This window comes from Rhinolophus sinicus, linkage group LG05 (genome assembly GCF_036562045.2).
Source record: "Rhinolophus sinicus isolate RSC01 linkage group LG05, ASM3656204v1, whole genome shotgun sequence".
Taxonomy (NCBI): domain Eukaryota; kingdom Metazoa; phylum Chordata; class Mammalia; order Chiroptera; family Rhinolophidae; genus Rhinolophus; species Rhinolophus sinicus.
This window is the reverse complement of record NC_133755.1, coordinates 163,760,444-163,784,551: the sequence shown is the minus strand read 5'-3', so window position 1 is coordinate 163,784,551 and position 24,108 is coordinate 163,760,444. Positions and strand designations below refer to the sequence as shown.

At 33.6% G+C, this 24,108-nt stretch overlaps 1 protein-coding gene across 3 annotated transcripts in view; it reads right to left on the bottom strand.

Moving 5' to 3' along the window:
• Positions 1-770: 770 nt before the first annotated feature.
• VTA1 (vesicle trafficking 1) overlaps positions 771-24,108 on the bottom strand; it is a 56,233-nt gene continuing 32,895 nt past the window's right edge. For all 3 annotated transcript variants that reach the window (XM_019756638.2, XM_019756640.2, XM_019756639.2), the window contains 4 exons: positions 19,380-19,488; positions 13,339-13,512; positions 8,180-8,260; positions 771-1,881 (listed from right to left, as the gene is read on the bottom strand). In XM_019756638.2, coding sequence (XP_019612197.1) covers positions 1,736-1,881; positions 8,180-8,260; positions 13,339-13,512; positions 19,380-19,488 — 510 coding nt within the window. In that variant the 3' untranslated portion in view covers positions 771-1,735. The remainder of the gene's footprint in view (positions 1,882-8,179; positions 8,261-13,338; positions 13,513-19,379; positions 19,489-24,108) is intronic.

Below are 24,108 nucleotides of genomic sequence, written 5' to 3'. Positions count from 1 at the left end.
AAAATAGAGTATAAACTAAGAGGTGACAGTTTTCTTTCTAGTGTCCAGACATATTAAGATTTGAATTAAGATTTTTACCACTTATAACATTAAAGATAATTCTAGCCACCTTTCTATTGCTTCAAGTTATAGAGAACTCTTATCAGAGCACTGGATTTCTAGATGTAAATGTTGAACCCTACAAGTGCTGTAGGAATTTAGTGGTAACAGATATGGAAACATTTTTCATGTTAATTTGGGGCTTGTTTTTGCAATAATTTAGAAGTTTATTTTGTTTGAATATTCACATCAAACCCTATATCACAGCATTACACTTATGCATAGAAAAATGCAAAGATACAAATGATTGAGTTAATCCATTTTCTTTCATCAGATAGACTGTTAGATCAGGGGTCAGTAAGTTTTTTATTAAGGGGCCAAACAGTAAATATTTTAGACTTAGAGGCCACATAATTCTGTAGTCATGGAAAGCAACCACAGATAAAGTATAAATGAATGGGTATGATTTTGATTCAATAAAACTTTATTTATACAACAGGTGGCCAGCCTATAGGCTGTAGCTGCTCACCCATATGTTAAAGAACCTCAGTCTTAGTGGAATATATGAAATGTACCAGATAAATTCAGGTAAATTTGCTGAAATTCTCCTCTCTCACTTGAAAAAAATTGCTGTGTCTTACTATAAAAACATCATATTCCTATAATTAAAAATAATGATTTAAAAATGACAATTCTAGCATGCAAATGAAAACAGACATTTGGCTCTGTAATAAGTTGAACTAGTTAAAAGAATCCTTGTATTTATTTTTTACACAGCACAAATGCAGGTGACATAGGAAGTCCAAAATACCCCCACAAAACTTATGAACTTAACAACTGAGAATCTAATTTCTTATAATCTTCTGCATCATTTCATAGCTATACATTCTAGAGAATCCATTCCATAGCAGCAGAAGAGAACCTTAACTTAAAGCACCAAGTTTCCAGGCATTACTACAAATGTCTTTTTTCATTCTCTAATACATGCAGTCAAACTGCCTATGAAGCAAATACCAATTCACCTTACGCTTGAGTAGAGAAGGGAAAGCAGCTGGGACATCAACCTTATTCTTAAGTCTAAAAGTGACTCTATCTCTTTATCTTATATTCCCCTCCATGAAAATTTTAACTTTTAATGTAGTTATATGTAACGTGAATATAAATTAAATTTTAAACATAAGCTCTTTTAGATTCATCAAACAGTTTAGGATGTTCGTATTTGTTTTATAAATTCTGAGGAAAACAAAAAAAAAATGACCTTTAATCTGAAATATTCTGGCAATCTTTATTAGAAGTTAAATTTAGAATTTTATAGCAAAGTAACATGATCTGTTTGACCAAATTATAGATTAAAAAAATCCTTAATTTATATAAATTAAGACACAAAGCTTATTCCCAATACATTTTAGAGAACTGTATTTTCATTTTTGGAAGCAGGGTTCAACGGGCAGTTTTAGATCTTGCTAACATTAGCCCTATACAGCCAGAGCTTACTGGATCCACTAAATGGACAACGAAAACCGGTTGGGCAGCTGATGAGTGCTTCAACAGGATTCCGATACACAGACACAGATTTCATTGTTATATTCAATGGAACTGAAGTCTTCCTTAAAACTGTGCTCCTGATAGGCTGAAGATAGTGTAACAGACTGCTAGTTCTTCGAGCCAAAATGCATGGATCTGCAGTACAAAGGCTTCATTCTCTGCCTGTGGTCAGTAACTTGAGGGCCTTCTGTAGGTTCTGCACGGCGGTGCTGACATCTTCATATTGCAAAGCACTGCCGGCATATTTGCAGTATTTCTGAGCTCTGGCAAAGTCCTCTGGTGTGAGACGGATATCCCCTAGAAGAAACAGAGTAACTAAGATATTTATAAGAATATAAAAAGTGCTCCCTTCAGGTTAGGGAAATGCTTACATTCAAGATTATAGAAAATATTTAAGGTTATGTAAACACATGAAGGATTTTTTTCTTTCAATCCCAGCTGTATTTAAATAAATTTTCTCATGCTATCAATTTTTAAAATACCAATATAAAACATACCTATGTCAATACATAACTTATACGAGCAAGATTTTTCTCCAGAAGTAATAAACTAGAGCCCTTTATATTTTGGCAAATTAATTACAAAAATTATATTCTGAGTAAAATAAGGACAGGAGCTTTAGTGTTTATGCTAGAATCACTCTGCCTCTCTTTTCATGGAACAATACACACAGACTAAACCATTCAGCACTCATCTGAACTAGAAATATAACCCTCAATAAAAAATAACAAACTTTATGTAAAAATGTCACTTAAGTTACTTAACTTTTTTAAGCATAAAAAGATTTGCATTTTTGTGCTATCCATATAAAAAAAACTCTAAGATTTAACAGATTTGATATCATTAAACTATATAATTAAACATGTATACAACCCTTACGAATTATTTCTTCAAAATTTATTCTCAGTAAGTTTTCCAGTTACACACACAATTAATATGTGTAGAGTCCAACTAAATAATTTGGGTAAACAAACCACACTAACAACATTTCATTCAATCTGAAATTTGAATATATATTTCTACAAGATTAAACAAAAATTGACTTTGTATCTTGTCTTTGAAATAAATGCCATTTTTTAAAGGAATTTTATGAGGAATCTAGGAGAACTGATCAGAAAAATAGGAGCATAGACTATAACCAACACATCTCAATTCTGTTTACAGGCTTATACTTATAAATAGAATGACTTTGTTCAGTTGCTTTTAATTTTTTCATAGATATACAGCATAAAACAAAAACTTTAACATTTCCTAGGTATGGATGTTAAAGTAGGTAGCAATTCCAGGTAAATAGTAAATTCAGATCCAAATTATTATTTCCTCAATTTTCAAAACAAGGAGTACTGAAATAATGTATCCTAAAGTTTCTAGCCCAGTGCCAGGCACCTATGAATGATCAGTAACTATAATGAATGAATATAAAAAAGTTGTCTGTACTTTAAATTATTTCCCACATTTTAAAATAAAGTTCATATAAAATTGAATATTAATTAAATTTCAGAGTTTGACATAATATACGTATAACTCGCCTAGTGTGTTACATATAGTAAGTCTTCAAATATTTGCTGAGTTACTATTATTAAAGATTACATTAAGAGTTGGCTCTTCCTGTTGTGAATTAGAGATTACACATTCCAATTTTGACAGAACTTATTTTAATTTCCTTGAATTTTGGTCTTGCTTAAAAAGCACACAATACAAATCAATAAACTAGTAAAATTATAATTATATACTAAAAAAAATCAAACAGAGTTTCTTTTCAATTTTACTTTTAGTGTTTTAGTGACTTGGCAATTGTTCCTCATTAAACCTCAAAAACAATTATCCTGCAGTTAGTTCTGTTGACAATTTAGTCAGGCACGGTTTGGCTTGTATTTTTTTTCTTGAAAATACCTACCAGATTCTTTAATCGTTTTCCAAAATATATTAAGGAGTTCAAGTCACCGAGATACACACACTATATCTAGGTAAGTGAGACATCTTTAAAAATTAAGTTTACCTTACACTTACACTGCTCATTTTGTGTTTTAATACTCCATCCTCCTATCTCAGGGCAATCTAAATATATAAGGCATCCATCCAGAATTTACCGGCTTGCTGGAAGAAAGCCCTAATGCTCAGGACTAATCTTATTTTTACAGCATTAGCTTTAGCATTGTTTTGCTGAAGTATCACTTATTTGTTAATCAGATAAAATGCGCATAATGGCAAGAACTCAGTTACTATTTTGGTTTTATAAGCTAAACTTATCCACCAATGGTAAAATTATTTTAAAACAAATATTGAATTTTTTTGTGAAATAAAGATTTCAATATTTATAAATATCAATGAAAATATTGTAATAAAAATATAATTAGATATGTAATACACATAATACACATGTATGACAAATTATGTAACTCAAAATATAACTAGATAATAACTTATGATTTAGATACAAAAGGTATGTTATACACTTACATAGAAAATTTATTTTCAACAATTAGAAATATAAAGAACTTATGCCATGTCAAAGAGTTACTTTTGTTATTTTCTAACAGTTTAGGTTTTCCTTCATTAAAAAAATATAATGTGTAAGTCATTAAAATAAAACAAATTAAAATTTTAAATTAAAAATAAAATCTGTGTCTGAATTATGATTCTTTTAAATTACAATTTAAAAACTAGAGGAAACGAAAAAGACAGAGGAAGGGAAAACACACTGCAGGAAGAAAACAGTAATTCAATTTCAGTTTATCTAATTTTATATTCAAAAGAGCAAATAATGCTTAATGCACCAAAATAAAAGGTTTTTTTCTATCACTAAAATTTACTAGAACTCATAATCAGAACCAGAGAGCGGGAGGATATTGTGGACCTAAAAGGTGTTTAAAGGATTAGAGAGGTTGTCTAATATAATATCTTTTCTGAAATCTGTGCTTGTATGTTCTAGAAGGCTTCAGACAAGATAAGTGTTTTATCACAGAGCTGCTTCTCCTTTCACAGGGCAGGATAAGAACAGGAACAGAAGACAGCCAGAGCTATCAGTCAAGGTCTCTCTGAGAGCACAAAGAGTCTCGTCAGCACTGGATCAAAGATAACATTACACGTATATGGTGTAAAGAAAAATTCCTGCATGCTCAGTTGGCACAAGCATCCACTTCCAAGGCTGACTTTTCAAGTTTCCAAGAAAGAACACTTAACATAAATATTTCCAAAGTGGGTCTTTGGAGATTTTTTCCTATTTAACTAGGGAGTTCTAGAATGCATGTTAAGGACCTTGGATAACGTGATCCTAGTATATTCTATCATCCTCTCACTTAATGGCATATGCAGGCAGGATCTTCTTTTTTTTTTTTTTAATTTTTATTGGGCCATATTGGGGAACTGTGTGTTTTTCCATGACCCATCAGATCTAAGTCAAGTCGCTGTTTTCACTCCAGTTTTGGAGGGCACAGCTCACTGGCCCATGTGGGAAGTGAACCGGCGGTTCAACTGAACTGGTGATTGTGAAACGGCGTTGGTGTTATGAGCACTGCGCTCTAACCAACTGAGCCAACAGGCCGCCCATGCAGGCAGGATCTTAAGGGAACCATCTGAGCTGCAGAAAATCTCAGAGATGAATGTAAAGCACAGTGCTGAACCCTCATATCCAGTCACGGCCCAGACACGTCACTTAATAATGGCAACAGCAGTAGCAATGATTAGAGATAGAATTTTATTAAGTCAGGTACTATGCTAACTGCTTTTTAGATATTCCATTTAATTCTCAAAAACTTTATGAGGGAAGCTGTTACTAGAATACTATATCAAGTACACAGGTGAAACAGTAAAGACTGTGCTTCAAAATCTAGCTTTCCAATTCCATTCTCATCTCCAGAATCAGCCAGAAATTCATTACACAAATATTTAAAATATATTAATACTAACACATACATGCAATGTGTGTATTAAAAAGCAGTAAGTACCAAGTGTTAAGGAGAAAAATGTTAACAAGAAGGGGCTACCGGAAGCACTACAGGTGGTAGTGATGGTGGTTATGAAACAACTATTATTTTTGTGGATTCTCTAGCCTTTTCCTATGCATTTACACACATAAATACACACAGGAGCTTATAGTTTTCTTTTAAATGTTTTTTTTTTTTTTTTCAAATGGGTCATACTATATATAATATTCTGCAACTTGCTTGTTTACTTAATTTGTCTAGATCTTTTTACATGAGAGTTATCACATTGTTTTTTAACATGTGAACAGTATTCCTTAGTGCAGACGGATAATTGACTTAACAACTTTCCGTTAGTAAGCACTTAAGACTGTTTTCTACTATTACTACAAATGATGCTGATATAAACATCCACATACTGTGTTTCCCTGAAAATAAGACCGGGTCTTATATTAATTTTTGCTACAAAAGGCGCATTAGGGCTTATGTTCAGGGGCTGTCATCCTGAAAAATCATGCTAGGGCTTGTTTTCCAGTTAGGTCTTACTTTCGGGGAAACACGGTAACTACATTTTATGCCCATGTCTAAGTATTTCTTAAGATAGATTCCTAAAAGTAGACTAGCTGGGTCAAAAAAAATTTATGATTTGCATTTCTGATACTGACATAATGCTACTGAGAAAAGCTTTACAGATTTACAGTCCCACCAACAGCATGCTAGAGTCATTCCCTGTTTTTATTAACATTGCAGCTTATAAATCTTTTAAAACATTTGTGCATGTATTGACATAAAACCAAATGCTTTTTAACTCTCCAATTTTCCTGATTATCAGTAAGGATGGGCTTCTTTTCATATGTTCATTGCACATTTATATTACCTGTTTACATTCTCTGCCCATTTTTCCCCACTGAGTTGAATTTTACTTATTCATTTGAGGGAGCACTTTACGTATGCTCTGGACATTAATGCACTATTAATTATCAATTTCATCCTGGTCTATTAGTTACAGTTTAACAACATAAAGGGGGGAGAGGGAATCTTTTGCTGCACGGAATTTATTATTTTTCACTAGTCAAACCTGTTAAGACAAACCAAATGAGATACAATAATTGAGATAGTTATCATACACACACACACACACACACACACACACACACACACACACACTTTTCCCTGATATCACTTTTAACACCACTTCTGAATACATATTCTTTCCACACTGATCCAAATGCCACCATTATCATTAATTTAATTCTCATACTATGACACCTATTCTGTTTCACTGAGTTGCCTTGCTTTTCAGATATCTTTGCATCAGAATTTAGGCACAGGCTTTACAGGTGGGTGGGACTATGGGAGGGAATCTGAAAACCAAGTTTAATAGAGGAATACAATATTCGTCGGGGAGGCTATCTGTCGACTAGCGTAAATATTTTCACCATGTTCTTGGGTAATTTGCCAGTTTATTATACAGTCCTACCTATTCTTTAGCACTATGTGGCCCCGTGAAGCACACACATGGTCTTAAATGAGACCTTTCAAGGCCCAAAGGTCACTTGGGCTTCATAACTTACCCACTTTTGATAAAACCAGGAAAAGTGGAACAAACCTAATGTAACTCATACACTTAAATACAAGTAAAACAACATACTACATTTAAATGGACTATGATATTCCAGCACAGTCCTTGATGCTTGGAGACACCATTACCTTATCAGCAGAGAGTGCACTGTGCTGTGCTTCAGACAAGCACATACTTCCAATCTCTCCCCTAACTTTATTAAATTCTGAACCAACTATAGCTAAATCTTTTTGCTGTCAGACTAGTAAGTCAACTGAGTACAGAATTAAAGGAACTAAGTACAGAATTTAAACAATTCATGTTATGCTCATAATGATACCAGGACTCACAAGACAGAGGTGACACCCTCCCCCATCCCCTTCCAATAAAACCTCTCCTCATTCCGTGGCTGAGAGGCAGGTCGCCAATTCCCATTCACACAGGGAGAACTGAAAACTCTTGTGGGAAACAGACCTGCAGACAGTACCAAGGGAAACCCAATAACACAACTGAACATAATAAAGCATGGCTTCATTCTAAATAAAAAGGACTAAATCTCATCAGACATGAAGAGAACTCTGAATGAGAAAGACCAAAATAAACACAACAACGGGACTGGGGTAAAAACAAAACAAAACAAAAACCACAAGTCAGAAAAGTAGGTAAGCTTAAAATCAACAAACCAATCACCTAGCCTGTGAACCAACCAACCACAATAATTATCCTCAGAAATTTTTATTTTCAATTATAGTCAGTTCCTCTTTTCTTAGATAATCTACTAACTCACTGCAGATGAGAAATATCATAATCAAAACACATGGCAATCTTGAACTAAACTGATCTAAGCTTCCAAGGATAGCTTTGGTAACATGTTTGTGCCACTATACACATAGCAATGTAAGAAAAAATGAACTAAAAAAAAATGAATGTGTTTGGATTTGGGGATTTTTAATAGATAATATGAAACAATCTCGGCTCATTAGAGAATCTAGTGAACATAGGCATTCAAAGAAATGTTTCAAATTACCTAGACAATCCTAAAGTAAAATTATAAAACAACGCCCCAAAGCAAGAGATACACTGTATCTTATAAAACAGTCAGCTGACTTACCTTGGGAAACTGTACTGAAAAGTGCAGGATCAATGGCCGGAATAGTCTGTGGAGTAGGTTGGATAGTATTACTTGTTACACCTGCAAATTAGAAATCCACAAATGGTTGTAAGTGTTACACTTCTTAAATATATAGTAGGAAAGGGCTTAAAGGGACATGGAGGAATTTCATGAGATCATTTACTTTCTTGAAACCTTAATGAATCGTAATCTGACATACTTATTTGATGTTGGAGTCTGGTACAGAAAATATGCAGGAAAACACATTTCGAGTGTTTACATACATGTTATTGGCCATACATTTCCAAACACTTATTTTGTTTGTCATGTCTACTTCAACTTGCTTCTCAAAGCAATGTCTATAAATAGTAGAGTCTCTTAATGTCTTAGCCTATCAAATAATTTGAGGGACAAGGTAGGATATAATTATGATTTAGTTTAACTTACGGGAGGAAGTCCCATTTCATCACTCAGGAAAGAACAAATTATACATTCCAAATTTTCTAGTTTACATGTTTTCAAGATGATGTTTTTATATATTCAATAAGCAATTAGTTTTGATGTCTGTGAGAACTTGTCATGACTCATATTCAGTAGACAATTAGCATCTTGACTAATACTAATATACTATATTTGAAGATCATTAATCATCTAAAAATTAACACAAACTGCTAAAACTTTCCAAAGAGACTCAAATGATTCAATAGGCAAGAAAGCAAATGAAGAAGAAAAGTTATTAATCTATCAATGCACTCAAAAAAAAAAAAAGGCAGGATTCACTTGCCTCAAACTAATAGGTTAAATTAGAAGAGGCAATTTGCGACAAGGGTAAAGTGGGAAAGACATTGGAGTGAAAGAGGAACAGAAGGAAGAAAACAAATTGGGAAGTTTCTAGGAAAACAAAAACAGTCAATAGAGTTCTACTATTATGGTTTCACAAAGGTTGACTGAAGTTCTAAAATATAGACTGCAGGCACAAAGTTCTGACTTTGAAGGACCTTCTCATTCCCACCTGAAAAGAAAAAATGGCTAAATACACTAGTCTATCTCATTTAATTTTGTTTTAGAGCAAATTAGTTTCACTTTACAGCTGTTGGAATTATTAAGCCATGAAAATGTTACTTTCTAACTAAAAATTGAACTAATAAAAAATTTTAAAGTACAAAGGGATACAAATGAAAAGTCAAGTACAAATTTTAAACAGTACAAAAAATGTAGGTGAAAAGCCTATTTATTATTCCTACTCCAGGCCACTTTAGTGCTCTCATTAGTTTCTAGGGCACCTTTCCATGCACATACAAGCATGTGTGTGTCCAGTCCAAAGTGTCTGTGTATAAAAATAAATGTTCTTTGCTAACTAAAAAAAATTGTGTTCTTGCCTAAACTGAAATCCTCCAAATTCTTTTCTCTCTGGAGAGGCATACTGTGGTTCGTGTGTGTTTGTTTTTCAAATGGCAATATGTCTGCATACTGTACTATTCTGTACATTTCTCATTTAATATGTCTGTCTGTCTGTCTGTCTGTCTCTCTCTGTTTCTCTCTCACACACACACACACATATATCTGCCTTGTTTTTTTCCTAATGGCTACACTGTGTTCCATTTCATATACAAATCACAATTTATAAAGCCATTCATTAATGATGGTCATTTAGGTTGTTTCCAATCTTTTGCTACTACAGATAATTCTGCCCTGAATATTCCTATCTACTGTGTGTGTGTATGTCTGTGTGTGTGTCTGTGTATGTATGTATGTGTGTGTGTGTGTGTGTGTGTGTGTATATGCATATATATATGGTGCCAAAAAATGTATACACATATTAAGAAAGGAAAGCTGTATTAAAATTGTAATACTCAGTATATACCGATAAAAGATGAATACAAGTCACGTTTGACTTCTGCAATTACAAGAGGTGCTCCAAGTGGTTACCATTAGCATCCAGATACTTCTGATTACGGTGAACTACTGCTTGAGCAACGTTGACCAAAGTGCCCACTTGTATGCTTTTTTTTGGCACCCCCAGTACATACAGATACAAAAGATGAATACAAGACATATGTATACATTTTTGTGGCACCCCTGGTATATATATGGTGAGCTGCATTTATAATTAAAAGGCTTGCATTAATTAAAAATAATTCTATTATTTAACCTATTTAGATATTTTACTGAGATTTTCTTCCTCTATATTTACCTCCTGTAAAATGTGTACGTTTCAAGAGAAGGAAAACACAGTATACTGATTGCTTATATCAAATCCTACAGTGGTTCAAGCACAAGAGGCAAAAACACTTGGCCTGTTTAAACAATCACTATCCTTGCTCTCTTTGCACCCGCTTTGCTTTTTTGTGGAAGAACTAAAAACTGTATTAGTACACACTATTCTTTTCAGCTATCTTAAGGATTTCCCTTTGATAAAAGTGCATCCTGGACTTTTATATGAGAGAAAATAAATCATTCTAAAAGTGAGCAAGAGGGGAAACATCTGCTATATTTATAAACTAAAAATCTTTTTTTCATTTTCTATTAGGCAACTATAAGCTGATTTTTTAAAGCCTGTTTTAAATATAATAGAAAAAAAATTCTGCCTGCTAAGACAATATTCCAATATCTCAAACCAATCTTAGGGGAAAATATGTATCAGAGAAGTATGTTTTGATATGGTAGAATTTTAGCTCCTTGAAGGAAGGGACATAAAAGGAAGGTGCCAAAAACATGAAATCAGAAAGACTTGGGTTCAAATTCTAGTTTTGTCACTTACTAGGTATGTTTGTATTTAGTTTTCTGGAGATAAGTGCTTAATTTCTTTACTGTCTATAAATTAAGGGCAGCGATATCTAACACAGTTTCTGTAAGAATAAATTTATAAAATAGGATAATTATTTAAATGCTAAGTCTGTAAGAATGTATAAAATAACAAGATAGGATCTTATCCTAAAAAAGTTCACCAGTTTTCAGTTTTATGTCCTCACTCTGAGGAACAAGAAGAGAGAAAAAAAAATCATGCCAGAGGTTAACTGGATCTAAATGAACTGCTCATGCCAGAAAATTTCCTAATAGAAGACTAACTCCTAATATCTATCTTTGTGTCACAGATATTCTAAGCAGGAAATACTGTCTGTTAGTTTGAACATATGAAACTACCAATATTTTTTCACTTTTGTTGTATAAAAATAGCGATTCAACATAATATAGCCTCCCACTAGATGTATACTTTCCCTCTCATATATACACATAGTATGTCTACATATAAAATAAAAGTATATATGCCTATGCCAATTCTCTGCCCTAAGATATACTATCTAAAGCAATACCCCTTAGGTCATCTTTTTCTAAGGCCATATCCTATCCCCAAATGGGACATTTCCCTTGATTCACAAACTGATTTTAAGTGTTCATTAACTTCCTATTAAATACCCCATCTTTCTTTGGCATAGAAATAGGAAGGAAGAGGGAAAAAAAAAGGAAAGGAAGCTAATTTGCTGAACACTGATTTTCTGTTAGGCACAGCACTAGTCAATTTTCATTCTTTTCCCCTTTAATCACTAAAATAACCATGAGAAGTGTGATTAATTTCATTTTAGAAAGAGGAAAAAACTAGGTTGAAAGAAGTTGAATAAACAGTTGAGTTTGTGGCTTAGCAAGGGGTAGAAACTAATAACCAATACTATTTGACTCCAAAATGCATTTTATTTTCACTTCACTCCTCCATATGGATGTTTCTGTCTGAGGCTCTTGATTTGTGTTTAAATTTACTAGCATAATTCATTCAAACAGTGTTCATCTAAGGTAAATACACATAAGTAGCGGGTTTTGCTTATATTATTATTCTACACTGGAAATACTGAATATTTCTAAAAGATAATGAAATATTTAAAACAGTGTTCTATAAAATTTTACTTACAAAATTAATTCAGATTGGTTTGCCTATTAATGTCAACACATAGACCATAAAGCAATGAAAAGTCAGGGTAAAATATGCGGAATGATGACACAAAAGAGACCAGTGTTAAAATTATTACTTTCATTAATATTCTTAAAGACAAAAATATTAGCAATATTTGTAGATTATAATTGGAAGTTTTAAAATAGGAAGAAAGAGACTAATCATAATTGCTGCTAAGATTGTCAAAATAGAAAACTTTTGAATATTATTCAATGTACGTAAAACAACCTAAATGGTTTGGGTAAACTGAGGTGAACTAAAAGTCAATGACGTAATGGCACACTGTATAACAGAAATGGTAGCAATCAGGACTCAAAGAATGACTCTCAATTTTATCAATTAGTTTGAAATGTTTGTATAGTTTATTAACATAGGTTAAACTTATGCTGAAATAAAAGTAAAATTTTAAGAATACTTTTTGTAAAACAATTAAAATAAGTTAAAGATTTAAATTATGGTTTCAAATATTCTTCTACTTGTACTATGTCAACAAGACAAGTATATAGAAGAGTATCTCTTTGCAACTTTAAAAAATACCTTTATCTACTGACATGGACTTACTGGAGACTAGTTTTGTCAGATCTTTCTTCTATGAAAACATAGATATACAGTCCTGAATTATTCCAGGATAGTAGATATGACTTCTGTTTTTAGTCTCATGTTTGTAATCTTAAAAAAGAAAATAACCTGAACCCCCTCTTTTCACTAGTCTGTGATTCCAGTGCTACTGAGATTCCATGGCTCAAAGTCTTCTCCCCTTCATCAATAACACCTATGCTGAGGGCTACAGGGTCCTAAGGAAATGAGACAGGAAAAATTGAATTTTGCTATCACAGTGGGATGCTGACTGACACATCCTATAATGCCCTCCCCCACCTCAATGCTAGTCTTAAACAACACTGAATGGGAAAGAATGGGAGGGAAAGAAAAAGAACACAGCAACACACATGAAAAGCATAGAAGCTATTCTTATTAATAAAATATAAGTAATCAATATATTGATTACTAGTAATCAATATATGTAAATGTTCTGTCATTTCTCATAAAACTAAAATACAACTTATATTAAATCTTTGACGAAAGGATTTAATGTTTTTTTGTGGGTTCAAATGAAATTTAAAGCTCTTATGCTTTATGACCATCATTATGAGGCTCAGATATGATAAGTGCAGTTATTATTCATGCTCATACTTGTTGAGCTTTAATTTCCTACCTGTGCTGTGAGGCACTTCTGCGGGTGTATTAGCTGGAGCATGAGCACCGGGAGGGATCTGTATTCCAGTGTAGCTGCTTGACGGCATGTTGCTGGGGTCGTAAGTTGAAGATGGCGGCTGAGGTGGCTGGGTGGGAAGAGAGGTTGCTCCAACATCTTCGTTTTCTTCAACATCTATTGAATATATGTATGCAATCTTAAACTAGGCATTTTGAAATAATAATGCCAAATATTCTAATTTTGTTATACAATCATGACAAACAGACCTTCAAATGCAATTCCATTTAATGCAGGTGATAAGCAGGCTGTATCTCATAAAATATTTTTCCTAAAGATAAACTTCCTTTAAACACATTCTGTAAACTTATGAAAAATTGAGGACATTTTTGGCATAATACATATTTATGCTACCCAATAGGAACTCTGTTTTCTGACAGATGCCTTTTACTAAACAACCATTGCTTATTAGCTATTAAATAATTACCTGGGTGTCTGTTGTCCAAATTATTCAGTTAATCAACAAAACAAAGAAATGAAATTTCACATTCAACAATCTAAGCAGAAAGGAGTAATAAGAGACTTTGCTAATATAAGTTGCGAAATACACTTTTAAAATATATAATATGTATCATTAGCTGAATTTGAAAACGCTTTGAGAAAATTAAATTTGTAGTCTTTAAAAATCACAAGTAGCCACTTTTGGGAATCTTAAAATAAAATAAATGCAAGCCAGAGCTACATATTTCTGAAATAAATTTGTTTCGTGTTCAATTTTTAAGTAACTTTTTTTGTCTGATTATATCAACAAAACTATCTATCTACTACTCTGATACATACATTGTACTAAGTAACCTTGCAGATGTATTTATATCTTATATACGCGAATGTAATTTTTTCCTATATTAGAGAACTCTAATATTTATACATTCTGACAAGAAAAAAATGAGCAAACAAACTACTATTTAAAGGCACTGGAGAGTGACCAAAAGCTGGCAGAAACTAGAGTAAAGGTGAACCTTGGGAAAGGAAATCTCACCAGGTAAGATTTGCTTTCATGTGGCTTTTCACCTGAGGGCACTCAACAGTTTGTGCAAAAGAAAGTGTTGCAGAAAAGTGAGGCTTAAAATGTGTGTATGAATCCCAACTAAATGCCTGTATGGCCCTGAACTATTCATGCACACTCAGGGAAGATTCTAGGGCTCCTGGAGAAAGCAAAGCCTTAAAGATGAAAGAAAGAAGGGTAGTGGTTGAGTTCAGCAAGTTAACTGACTATTAGAACAAGAATCAAAACTTTGCAGAGGAAGAGAACAGAATGTAGAGGAGGCACAAGATTGTTTATCAACAATAAAAAATAATAGAAATATTGGGAGGGTGGCAGGCAAAGAAAATGTGACCAGAGTCAGATAAAAAACAGAGTCTATACAAATAGACACCAAAAATGACCCAGGTAGTGAAAAATTAACAGAAAATAACTTAAAACCAGGTACTATAAATATGTTTCAGGGCTACAGAGAAAAACGTTGTCATAATGAATGAAAAAGGAAACACTCACTAGAGAAAAGAAATCTGTAAGAGAGAACAGAAACAGATGGAACTAACAGAAAACAAATGGCAAAAATACTAGGCTTAAACCTAGCTATAGCAATAATTATATTAAATGTAAATGGACTAAACACTAGTTTGAAGATAGATGTTGACAAAAAAACCCCCACCTATATGTATTAAGACTCAGATATATTTAAAAAGATGAAAACAGATACACTATATAAATACCAAACATACAAAAGCTGAAGTGTTCATTTCAATAACAGACATAACAGAATTCACAGTCAAGGAATATTAACAGAGATACAATGGGATATTTCATAATGATAAAAGGTTAGGTAATTAACAACAACAAAAACAATTATAAAGGTGTATGTGCCTAATAAAATAAAATTTCAAATAAAACAAAAACAGAACTAGTAAATACTTTATTAAATAGTATATATTTTACAAGACTTTATATACACAGATACATACACACACACATACATAAAGTAGCTCTGCAGAAATTCAGATGAAGGAAAGATCATCAAATAGGCAGGATCAGATAGGTAAAGCAAGATGAGCATTTTAGGAAGGAGAAATGATTTTAACTAAAGAAAGAGACAAAGGTCCTCTCTGGCTCTTAACTTCTGTGGTTATAATCAAGGGTTTAAACAGCTACTATGGACTGAACTCTGCCTCCCTGCCCAACCACCAAATTCACAGGAAGCCCTAATCCCCAATGTGACTGCATTTGGAGACAGGATCGTTTGAAGGTAACTAAGGTTAAATAATGTCATAAGGATAAAGCCCTAATCTGATAGGGCTGTGGCCTTATAAGAAAAGAGATCTCTCTCTCCACCATGTGAGAACAGAGAGAAGGTGGCTGTCTGAAGGCCAAGAAGCAAGTTCTCACCAGCAACCAAACTGTGCCAAACCTTGATCTTGACCTTTCGGCCTCCAGAACTTTGAGAAAATAAATGCCTGTTGTTTAAGCCACCCAGTCTATGGTGTTCTGTTATGGCAGCCCGAGCCAACGAAGACAATAGGAGACAGGAGTAGGAAATAAAACCGGTAAAGTAGGTTGGTGCCAGATCGCGGTAAGTCTTGGTCGGTAGGCTAAAGGTCATAGATGTTTTCTTGTGGACACTTGTAAACAGTAGGATTGACATAAAACATTCCTGATTATAGTCAGTGTTAAAGGAGGAAAGGAAATATGTAAAACATTCTAAAGTATTAAATGAAAAAGAAATAGTGTTGCGGCAATCTGCTTTAAAAAAAAATTCCAACTCCAATATCATGATGAGTAACCCAGAAACATAACCATGTTTTATAATAGTCTGTTTTAAACACTTAAGAACAATATATTACATTATTCACGTAGTGTTAGTGTAAAAAGCACAGAACTTAGAGTAAGAAGGCCAAGGCTCAAGTTCTAGTTCTCCTTCTTTGTGGTTCTGACATTAGGTTGGCTTCAAACCCATGTGGAACCTCAAGTTCCTCCGTTGTAAGACAGGAAGAGCATAAACTATCTCAGGGATTTTTGAAGGTATGAGATATGTGAAAATGATTTATAAGATTTAAGGCACTATAAAAATGCAATGCATTCATTATGTAAAATGACTATAAGCATCCTATGTGAAAAAGACTTTAAAGATCAGACAAGGGCATTATCATGAACTGTGCTTCAGGAACAGATAGCAAAAAGTTGAACTTGAAATACTGCATGGACATTTGTATCTCTAGACAATGAACTGCAAAATAATTTACACAGAGTATTCATATGTAAAACTGCAGTGCGCCTCTGTCATTGAGTGGCATTATAAAATTCTAAATAGTCCTCTAAACGAAAAAATGAAATACAAAGATTTTCCCCGTCTTCCCCACTTCCATTTTTTTTTTTTTTTTTTGTCTTTCAAAGGCAAGTTTATTGAGGTATAATTTACATACAGTAAAATTTACACTTCTTGGGTTTTCACAAAATTATACAATGAATAACCAACCACTACTATAGTCACAAATGGAATATTCCCTTCATCTGAAAACCTTTTCCCATGTTCCTTTGTAGTAAATCCCCTCTCTCGCCTGAGACACTCACTGATCTGAGTTCTGTCCCTAGAGCATTACCTTTTCCAGCATGTTACATAAGTGCAGTCATACAGTACTGTAGCCTTTTGTGTTTGGCTTCTTTCACTTAGCATACTTTTTAAATCAATCAATATTGTTGCATATATCAACAATTCCTTTAATTGCTGAGTAGTATTCCACTACAAGATTGTTCCACAATTTGTTGATCCATTCATTAATTGATGGCATCAGGATTATTTTCAGTTTTGGGCAATTACAAATAAAGGTGCTATAAACATTTACACACAAGTCTTTGTGTAACATATTTGCATTTCTTTTGGGTAAATAAATACATGGGAGTGGAAATGCTAGAGTTTATGCTAAGTGTAATTTTAACTCTATACAAAACTGACCAACCGTTTTCTTTTTCTTTTCCCACTAATGAGAGTTCTAGCTACTTGGCACTCTTGCTAGCACTTGGTACTATCAGCTTGTTAAATTTTAGCCCTATATTCTAGTAGGTGTGTGGACTATCTTGCTACAATCTTAATTTGGTTTTCCAAAATGACTAAAGATTCCAGCATCTGTTCATGTGCTTACTAGCCACCCACTTATTCTTAAATTATATATGGAAATGCTGGACCACAACTTTTATATTTTGTCAGCGAATACTTATACAACATTGTACACATACTAAGTATACGACCAGGCAGAACCACAACAATTATGATCTGAAAAATTGTGAAGAGAGCACGCATATGGAGAAATTACTAAAATGGCCTAAAAGAACTAAAATATCATTCATCAGTGCACATTCATTCACTGGACACCGATTGAGGAAACTTTTAAAAAAATCTAACAGGAATAATTTCCATAGAATAGTGTTAATAAGCCATCCCCAGTACCAGGGCCAGTTGGTTTCACAAAAAATTCTAGGAAGCTTTTAAAGAAAATGTAACTCCAAGGCTATTTAAAATGTCCAAAACATAGAAAAACAATAGCAACTTTCAGATTATATTTATAAAGCATAACATTAATACCAAAAAGTAACTTAGAACAATTTTACTGATGAGTGTCAATGCAAAAATCCTAAATGATATCGCAGTAATGAATTGAATCCATCAATACAATAATAATAATAAAAAAATCATGACCAAGTGGGGTTTACAACACAATGTAAAGCTGGTTCAGTATTAGGCAATCTTTTAATAGAATTCACTAAAACAACAGATCTTAGGAGATATATTAGACTGTAGCTGGCCAACTATGGCCAGTAGGCTGGCTGCCTGTTTTCACAAATAAAGTTTTATTGGAACACAGACATGTTCATTTGATTACATATAGTCTTTGGCTACTTTTGCACTCTAAGAGCAGAGTTGAGCAGTTGCAACAAAGACCATATCACATCACCTAGAATCCTAAAATATTTACTATCTGACCCTTTAAGAAAAAGTTTACCAACCCATGCATTTGATGATCATCTTCACATATACCTAAAAGTTGTATAACAAAATGCAAGAATCATTTGCAATTTTCTTAATTCAGAGAACAGTGGTTGTTTCTCCTTGTGACAGTCTATTGCCTATATGTCTAATCAAGAAAAACAAGTAAGTGATAAACATTTTTCCTTTTCTTTTCCATCACACACTAACTGAAAGCCCAAGTGAAAAAATGAGACCCTTATTTTTTCACAATTTAATTTTATAAAACCACTTATTACATGATGGTGAAATTTTCATATATATATATATATATATATATATATATATATATATATACACACACACACGTATATATCAAGTAAAAACAACAACAACAACAAAAAAAAACAGTTGCAGAACAGTGAACATTACCAACTATGTAAAAAAAAGGGAGGATATATATTCCTATTTAGTTGTAAATTCATAAAAAATAATCTCTGTAACGATACCCAAAAAATTTAAAACAGTAATTACTTATTTGGGTTTCAGTAGGCTCTGGAAAGATGAGGGATATGGTGAAAATGAGAAATTCACTTCATATTTTTTATATGCCCTATAGATTTTGAACCATGTGAATGTAATACCTACCACCACCACCCCCAAATAAAACTTTAGATACATAGATAATAATAGTGTTCCTTGTGGTTTGGAAATATTTTATAAATTATAAATGGACTGCCCGTTTAGTAATTTTATAACTATAAATGGATTATATGAATAGAGGTAGGTGACAGCAAAGCCATTCTGTTGACAAAGTCAGATGTTACAGGAGTTAGGCCTTAATCTCTCAGCCCCTAAATTTATGATTTTATACCAAATTTCCATGGATTTTGGACCTTACGGCAGAAACAAAATTATATGGTTCCTTTTGAAAACTTTGAATAATAATATACTGAACAATTATGATTCTATTAAACCATTTTACTATTCTATTCTATTAAACCATTTAGATAAATAAATACATACCATTATCTTCTTCAATTCCAACAGGCCCTGCTTGAGGAGTCTCTCCATTCTTTAAACAATTATGGATATATGTTGCCTTCCACCTTGCATACTTTCTGTGTTTCACATTCTAAAAGAAGTATTTTTATATCACTATTAGATTGCAATAAAAAAGTCAAATAAAAATATACATTTATGATAACCTCTACCTATTTCTGAGATTAAACCCATTTTTTCAGTATAGCTCTAAAAGAGTCTGATACCCTCCACACCCTACCACTGGACTCTACCAATGTCTAGGGCTGGACAGACTTCTTGAAAAGCTATCTTCCTCACAATTCATGCCTAGTTCTCTCTTCTGGTTTTGTATTTCAAAAGAGGTCTGCAAGAGGAGTCTCCTTCCAGGAAAACTTGAAACCCTTATGCACAGGGGAGAACTAAGCTAAGGAATTCTAAAATTAAATATAAAATAGCAACAGACTGAACTATTTTCACTACAGATGAAAAAATAGATCTACACAAATCTATGAAAACAAAAACTAAAATGATGTAGTGGTTAAAGCAAATAAACAAACACTAGACAGACAGCGAGACAAACTTCACCTTTTAACCTGTAGTATACTGTTTACCAGCTCGGATTCTTAGTTACGTTATTTCTTTTTGGTTTAGTGCTTGTTATCATCAAACAGAAGGTCTGAAAATTTGAATGTGCCCATGCCTTGTAATGGCTGGGAGCCCACATGTGCCAGCCTCACTTAAGTCATCAGTTCACCTTAGGAACTGCTCTTGCTAATGTCACCAAAGACCTACTTTTACTGGCAAATCCAAGGGACACTTTCCAGGCATCATCTTGTTACTGGTTCAAGGCCCATGTGCCCTATGCTTTGAAAGACCAAAACTCAAAACGTCTGAGTTTGGAATAAGGAAAGGTTTATTGGTCGAGAAGGCACCAACTGAGACGAGAGACCTAATGGTGCCTCAAATTCATCTTAAGAGCCCAGAATTCAGGCTTCTTTTACGTCAAGGGAAGGGAGAATGGGCTTGGCAAGAAGTGGGAGCCAAGGAAGAGCAGGGAAATCTCCAGATCTCTTTATGTTCAGTTCTTGATATTCCGGACCCCTGCTGATCTGAGTCAGGTCCTGAGATGCCTATAAATCTTTGATAAACCTTCATATCTTTTTGCATATCTTTCCCCACCTATTCAGGAGGCTATTTTTGCAGAATTCCTCTAATCAATTAGAACTATTTGCCTGAAGGCCCTGGAAAAAATGCAAGTTAGAATTTATGGTAAGATTAAGAAGAGAGAGAACAAAAGCATACCATCCACCTTGTTACAATCTTACCAAGCCTCTCAGGTAGCATATTAAACACCGAACCATTCCAATCTTTATGAAACATTCTCTATTTCCGGTTTTTATGACACTACTCTCGTTTCCCTCCTAAATCCTCTGGCTGCTAATCCTCTATCTGACTTCCAAATAATCTTCTGTTCTCTGTTCTATAAAAGAGATTAAACTGGTGGGTTCAATCAATGCTGACTCATATAGAACTTTAAATATGAATTGTTTTCCACATAATAAAAACTAGACAAGCCAAAGAAAATCTAAATTCCTAAATTCTTTTAAAAAATGGAAGATATGGAAACACTGGGCCCACATTAACTTGATAATTATTAGCTGAACTAAGTAGAGCAGTCTCCATTGGATGAAGTATATCCATTCACATTCATTCATTCTCTCCCCCCCGCTCTCTCATCCTCCCTCTCCAGTTCACACACCATATCAGCTGTCATTTATTATATCCCAGTGGGCTGTCTTTATTAATTATACTACCTACCAGATTCCTACAAGCTTCAGGGTTCCTGTCACATGGTTTATTTTATTGCTCCATACTCATTCATTCCCACGGCTTTAAATACCATCTGTATCTTTATTATTCTTAAATTGATGTATCTAGTCAGAATTTGTTTCTGACAAATATCCAACTGACGTGACACCTCTACTTGGATATCTCAATACAACTTAAATTTGTTCCAAACTGTTCTCCATTCCTTCAACCAGTTCTCCTCCATCCAGCGAACTTCATTCTCCCAAGTCAGAAATGGATGGGACTCATTTTTAGCAGATTTCTCTTATCCTTTGTCTCTTCCCCCACTCCCTCATCTACTGTGTCAGGAATCCAGTTGATTGTTTTTGAAACATAATGATTTGGTCGTGACCCCATTTTCTCTGCAACAGCTCCCTAATCTGTCCCCTTATTTACATTCTTGCCCTACCCCCACCCACCACACAACCCCTCATCCTGTACTCAAGAGTAGAATGATCTTTCTAAATTTAAATCCACTCATGTTAATCTTTTCAATGGTTTCCCAAGGCACTTGAATTACAAAACAAACTCTAATTCTGGCTACAAGATTTTATTCTACCTGGTTCTTGACTGTCCAACTTCCTTTTATGTCCCTACTCCATCCATTCACTACCGATTACCATATTTTGCCATGTATAATGCGCACGTTTTTGCGCAAATCTGAGGGAAAAATAAGAATGCACATTATACATTGGTAGTACTAATTCTGTATCTATATAAATTTCTGTATCTATATTTATTTATGCTTATGAATTAAAAGTGTAACTGTAAAAATCAACAACGATTACCGTATGCAAAATAATACCCTGGAATACGATAATCTGTTTTGTTGAATTTATGAGGAACTTGCAACGATAGTTTTCGGCCTTCTATGATGCGTAAATATCATAAATTTGTTACCGGTACATAAAATTTCTTGTACCTTGTATCTGTTCTTGTGTTTTGTAATTATTTGTTACATAAAATTTCTATTCCATAATATGTTAAAAAATAAATGTTAAAATTCCTTTATAATACAAAAAAACAAGTCCCTAAATGTAAACAAATGAAAATTTGAATTAAAAATTTAAAACAAAATATTTTTTCCCTGAAAGTTTGGGCCAGAAACGTGGGTGAGCATTATACACGGGAGTGCATTATATACAGCAAAATACAGTAGCTATGCTGGCATCCCTTCTACTCCTAAACATGCCACGGCTCACACAATCTTTTTCCTCTTGTTCTTTCCCCTTCTTCTCACCCAGCTAACTCACTCCTACTCAACTCATTCTTCACAGATCAAATGTCACTTCCTCAGAAACCTTTTCGTGACTTCCCAATATAAGGTGGAACTTCCCAGTAATCCTGTCACGTTTTCTTTAATAATGTTCATCACAATTTAAAATCACATATTTATATATATTTATAAACTCCTTCCCCAGCCCCAAAACACACATACCCTAGAATATTAGCTCATTAAAGGCCAGGTCTATGTCTGTCTGTTGTTTACGATATACCAAGCATTTGGCTTTGTGGACAGTACATAGTAGTTGCTCAACAAATATATACATCTCTCATTCATGATAGCTTAATCGATTTTGATGAAAGTCATTCTGTTCAACACACAGATTTATTATCTCTTTGGTAGTACTATAATGACGATTGTGTTTAGGAAATTCAATTAAGTTTATTATAGTTAGAGAGGCTTGCAATTTCTAGTGTTTGACTGTTTTTGACCTATAGAAGTAGCAATATCATATGGTTCAACTTTCCCTTCCTTCTCTTCCATTCTTTGAGAACAAAGAGCATGTGTTAGAACACTGGTTTTCCAGGTTAGTTTGACTTTTTCAAAATCATGGACAATTGGGCTTGAAAGTCTACAAATGCTGAATTAGAATCAGACTTAGAGTCTCTAGGTTTGCATGTCCACTTGAATTCACTGTATCATTTTAAACTGTTCATTATTAACCTATGCTCCAGCAATTTAAACTAATGGAGATAATTATATACCTGAAATTTCCAGTGATTTAAAATTTCTCTCTTATGAGGGAAACCTAAGATACAATTAACCTCAACATTTTTTAGGCTCAATAAATACTGGCTATTAAAACCTTCAGTTAGACAATATGGGGCCATTAGATATAAAATAAATCAATATATTGTTTCTGCTCTTAGGGAGCTGATCACCTTGCCATGGATGTGGAACTAAAATTATATACATATAAATTCAGCAGGTAGGAAGTATTAAACTTGTTTCTTTAATAAGTACATGGAACAGTGCAGAGAATAAAGGAAAAGACCATAATGAAGGGTAGCTGGTAAAGAAAATGATACTTTAGTTTGGCCTTGCAGGATGATGCGAAAGGTGGAGGAAAGGAGTCGTAAGGTGAAGGAAAAGTATGAGCAAAGTCAGAAAGGCAGAAACAAATGGAGTGTTCAGAAAATAAAAGTTAAGAAATGAATTTGCCATGGGTGGAAAATACACATTAGAGACTAGCTGAATAAATAAGCTAAATCCAAGAAAAAATTAAAGTCTGGTGCTAAACTCTTTATAGTACTCTCTCTATAAAGCAGGACTGCATTTGAACATCAAGACAAAAATCCAGACTACAGAAAAAATACACAACTTTAGCATAGACAATGAAGATATCAAAATTGTTACTTTGCTTACTTTGGTTCAGTCATCAATTCAAATGGAGACTGCAGGCAAAAAAAATAAAATAAAAAAATCAAAAGACTTGGAAGGGCAACAATGGGAGAATTAGGGAAGATCACCAAGAGCAAAGATGTATCATTAGAGACCAAGGCTAAAATTATCCACACCCTCACATTCCCAATTGTACAGATGTGCAAGTTGGACAGTGAAGAAGGCTGATAGGAAGAAAAAGTGATTCATTTGGAATCT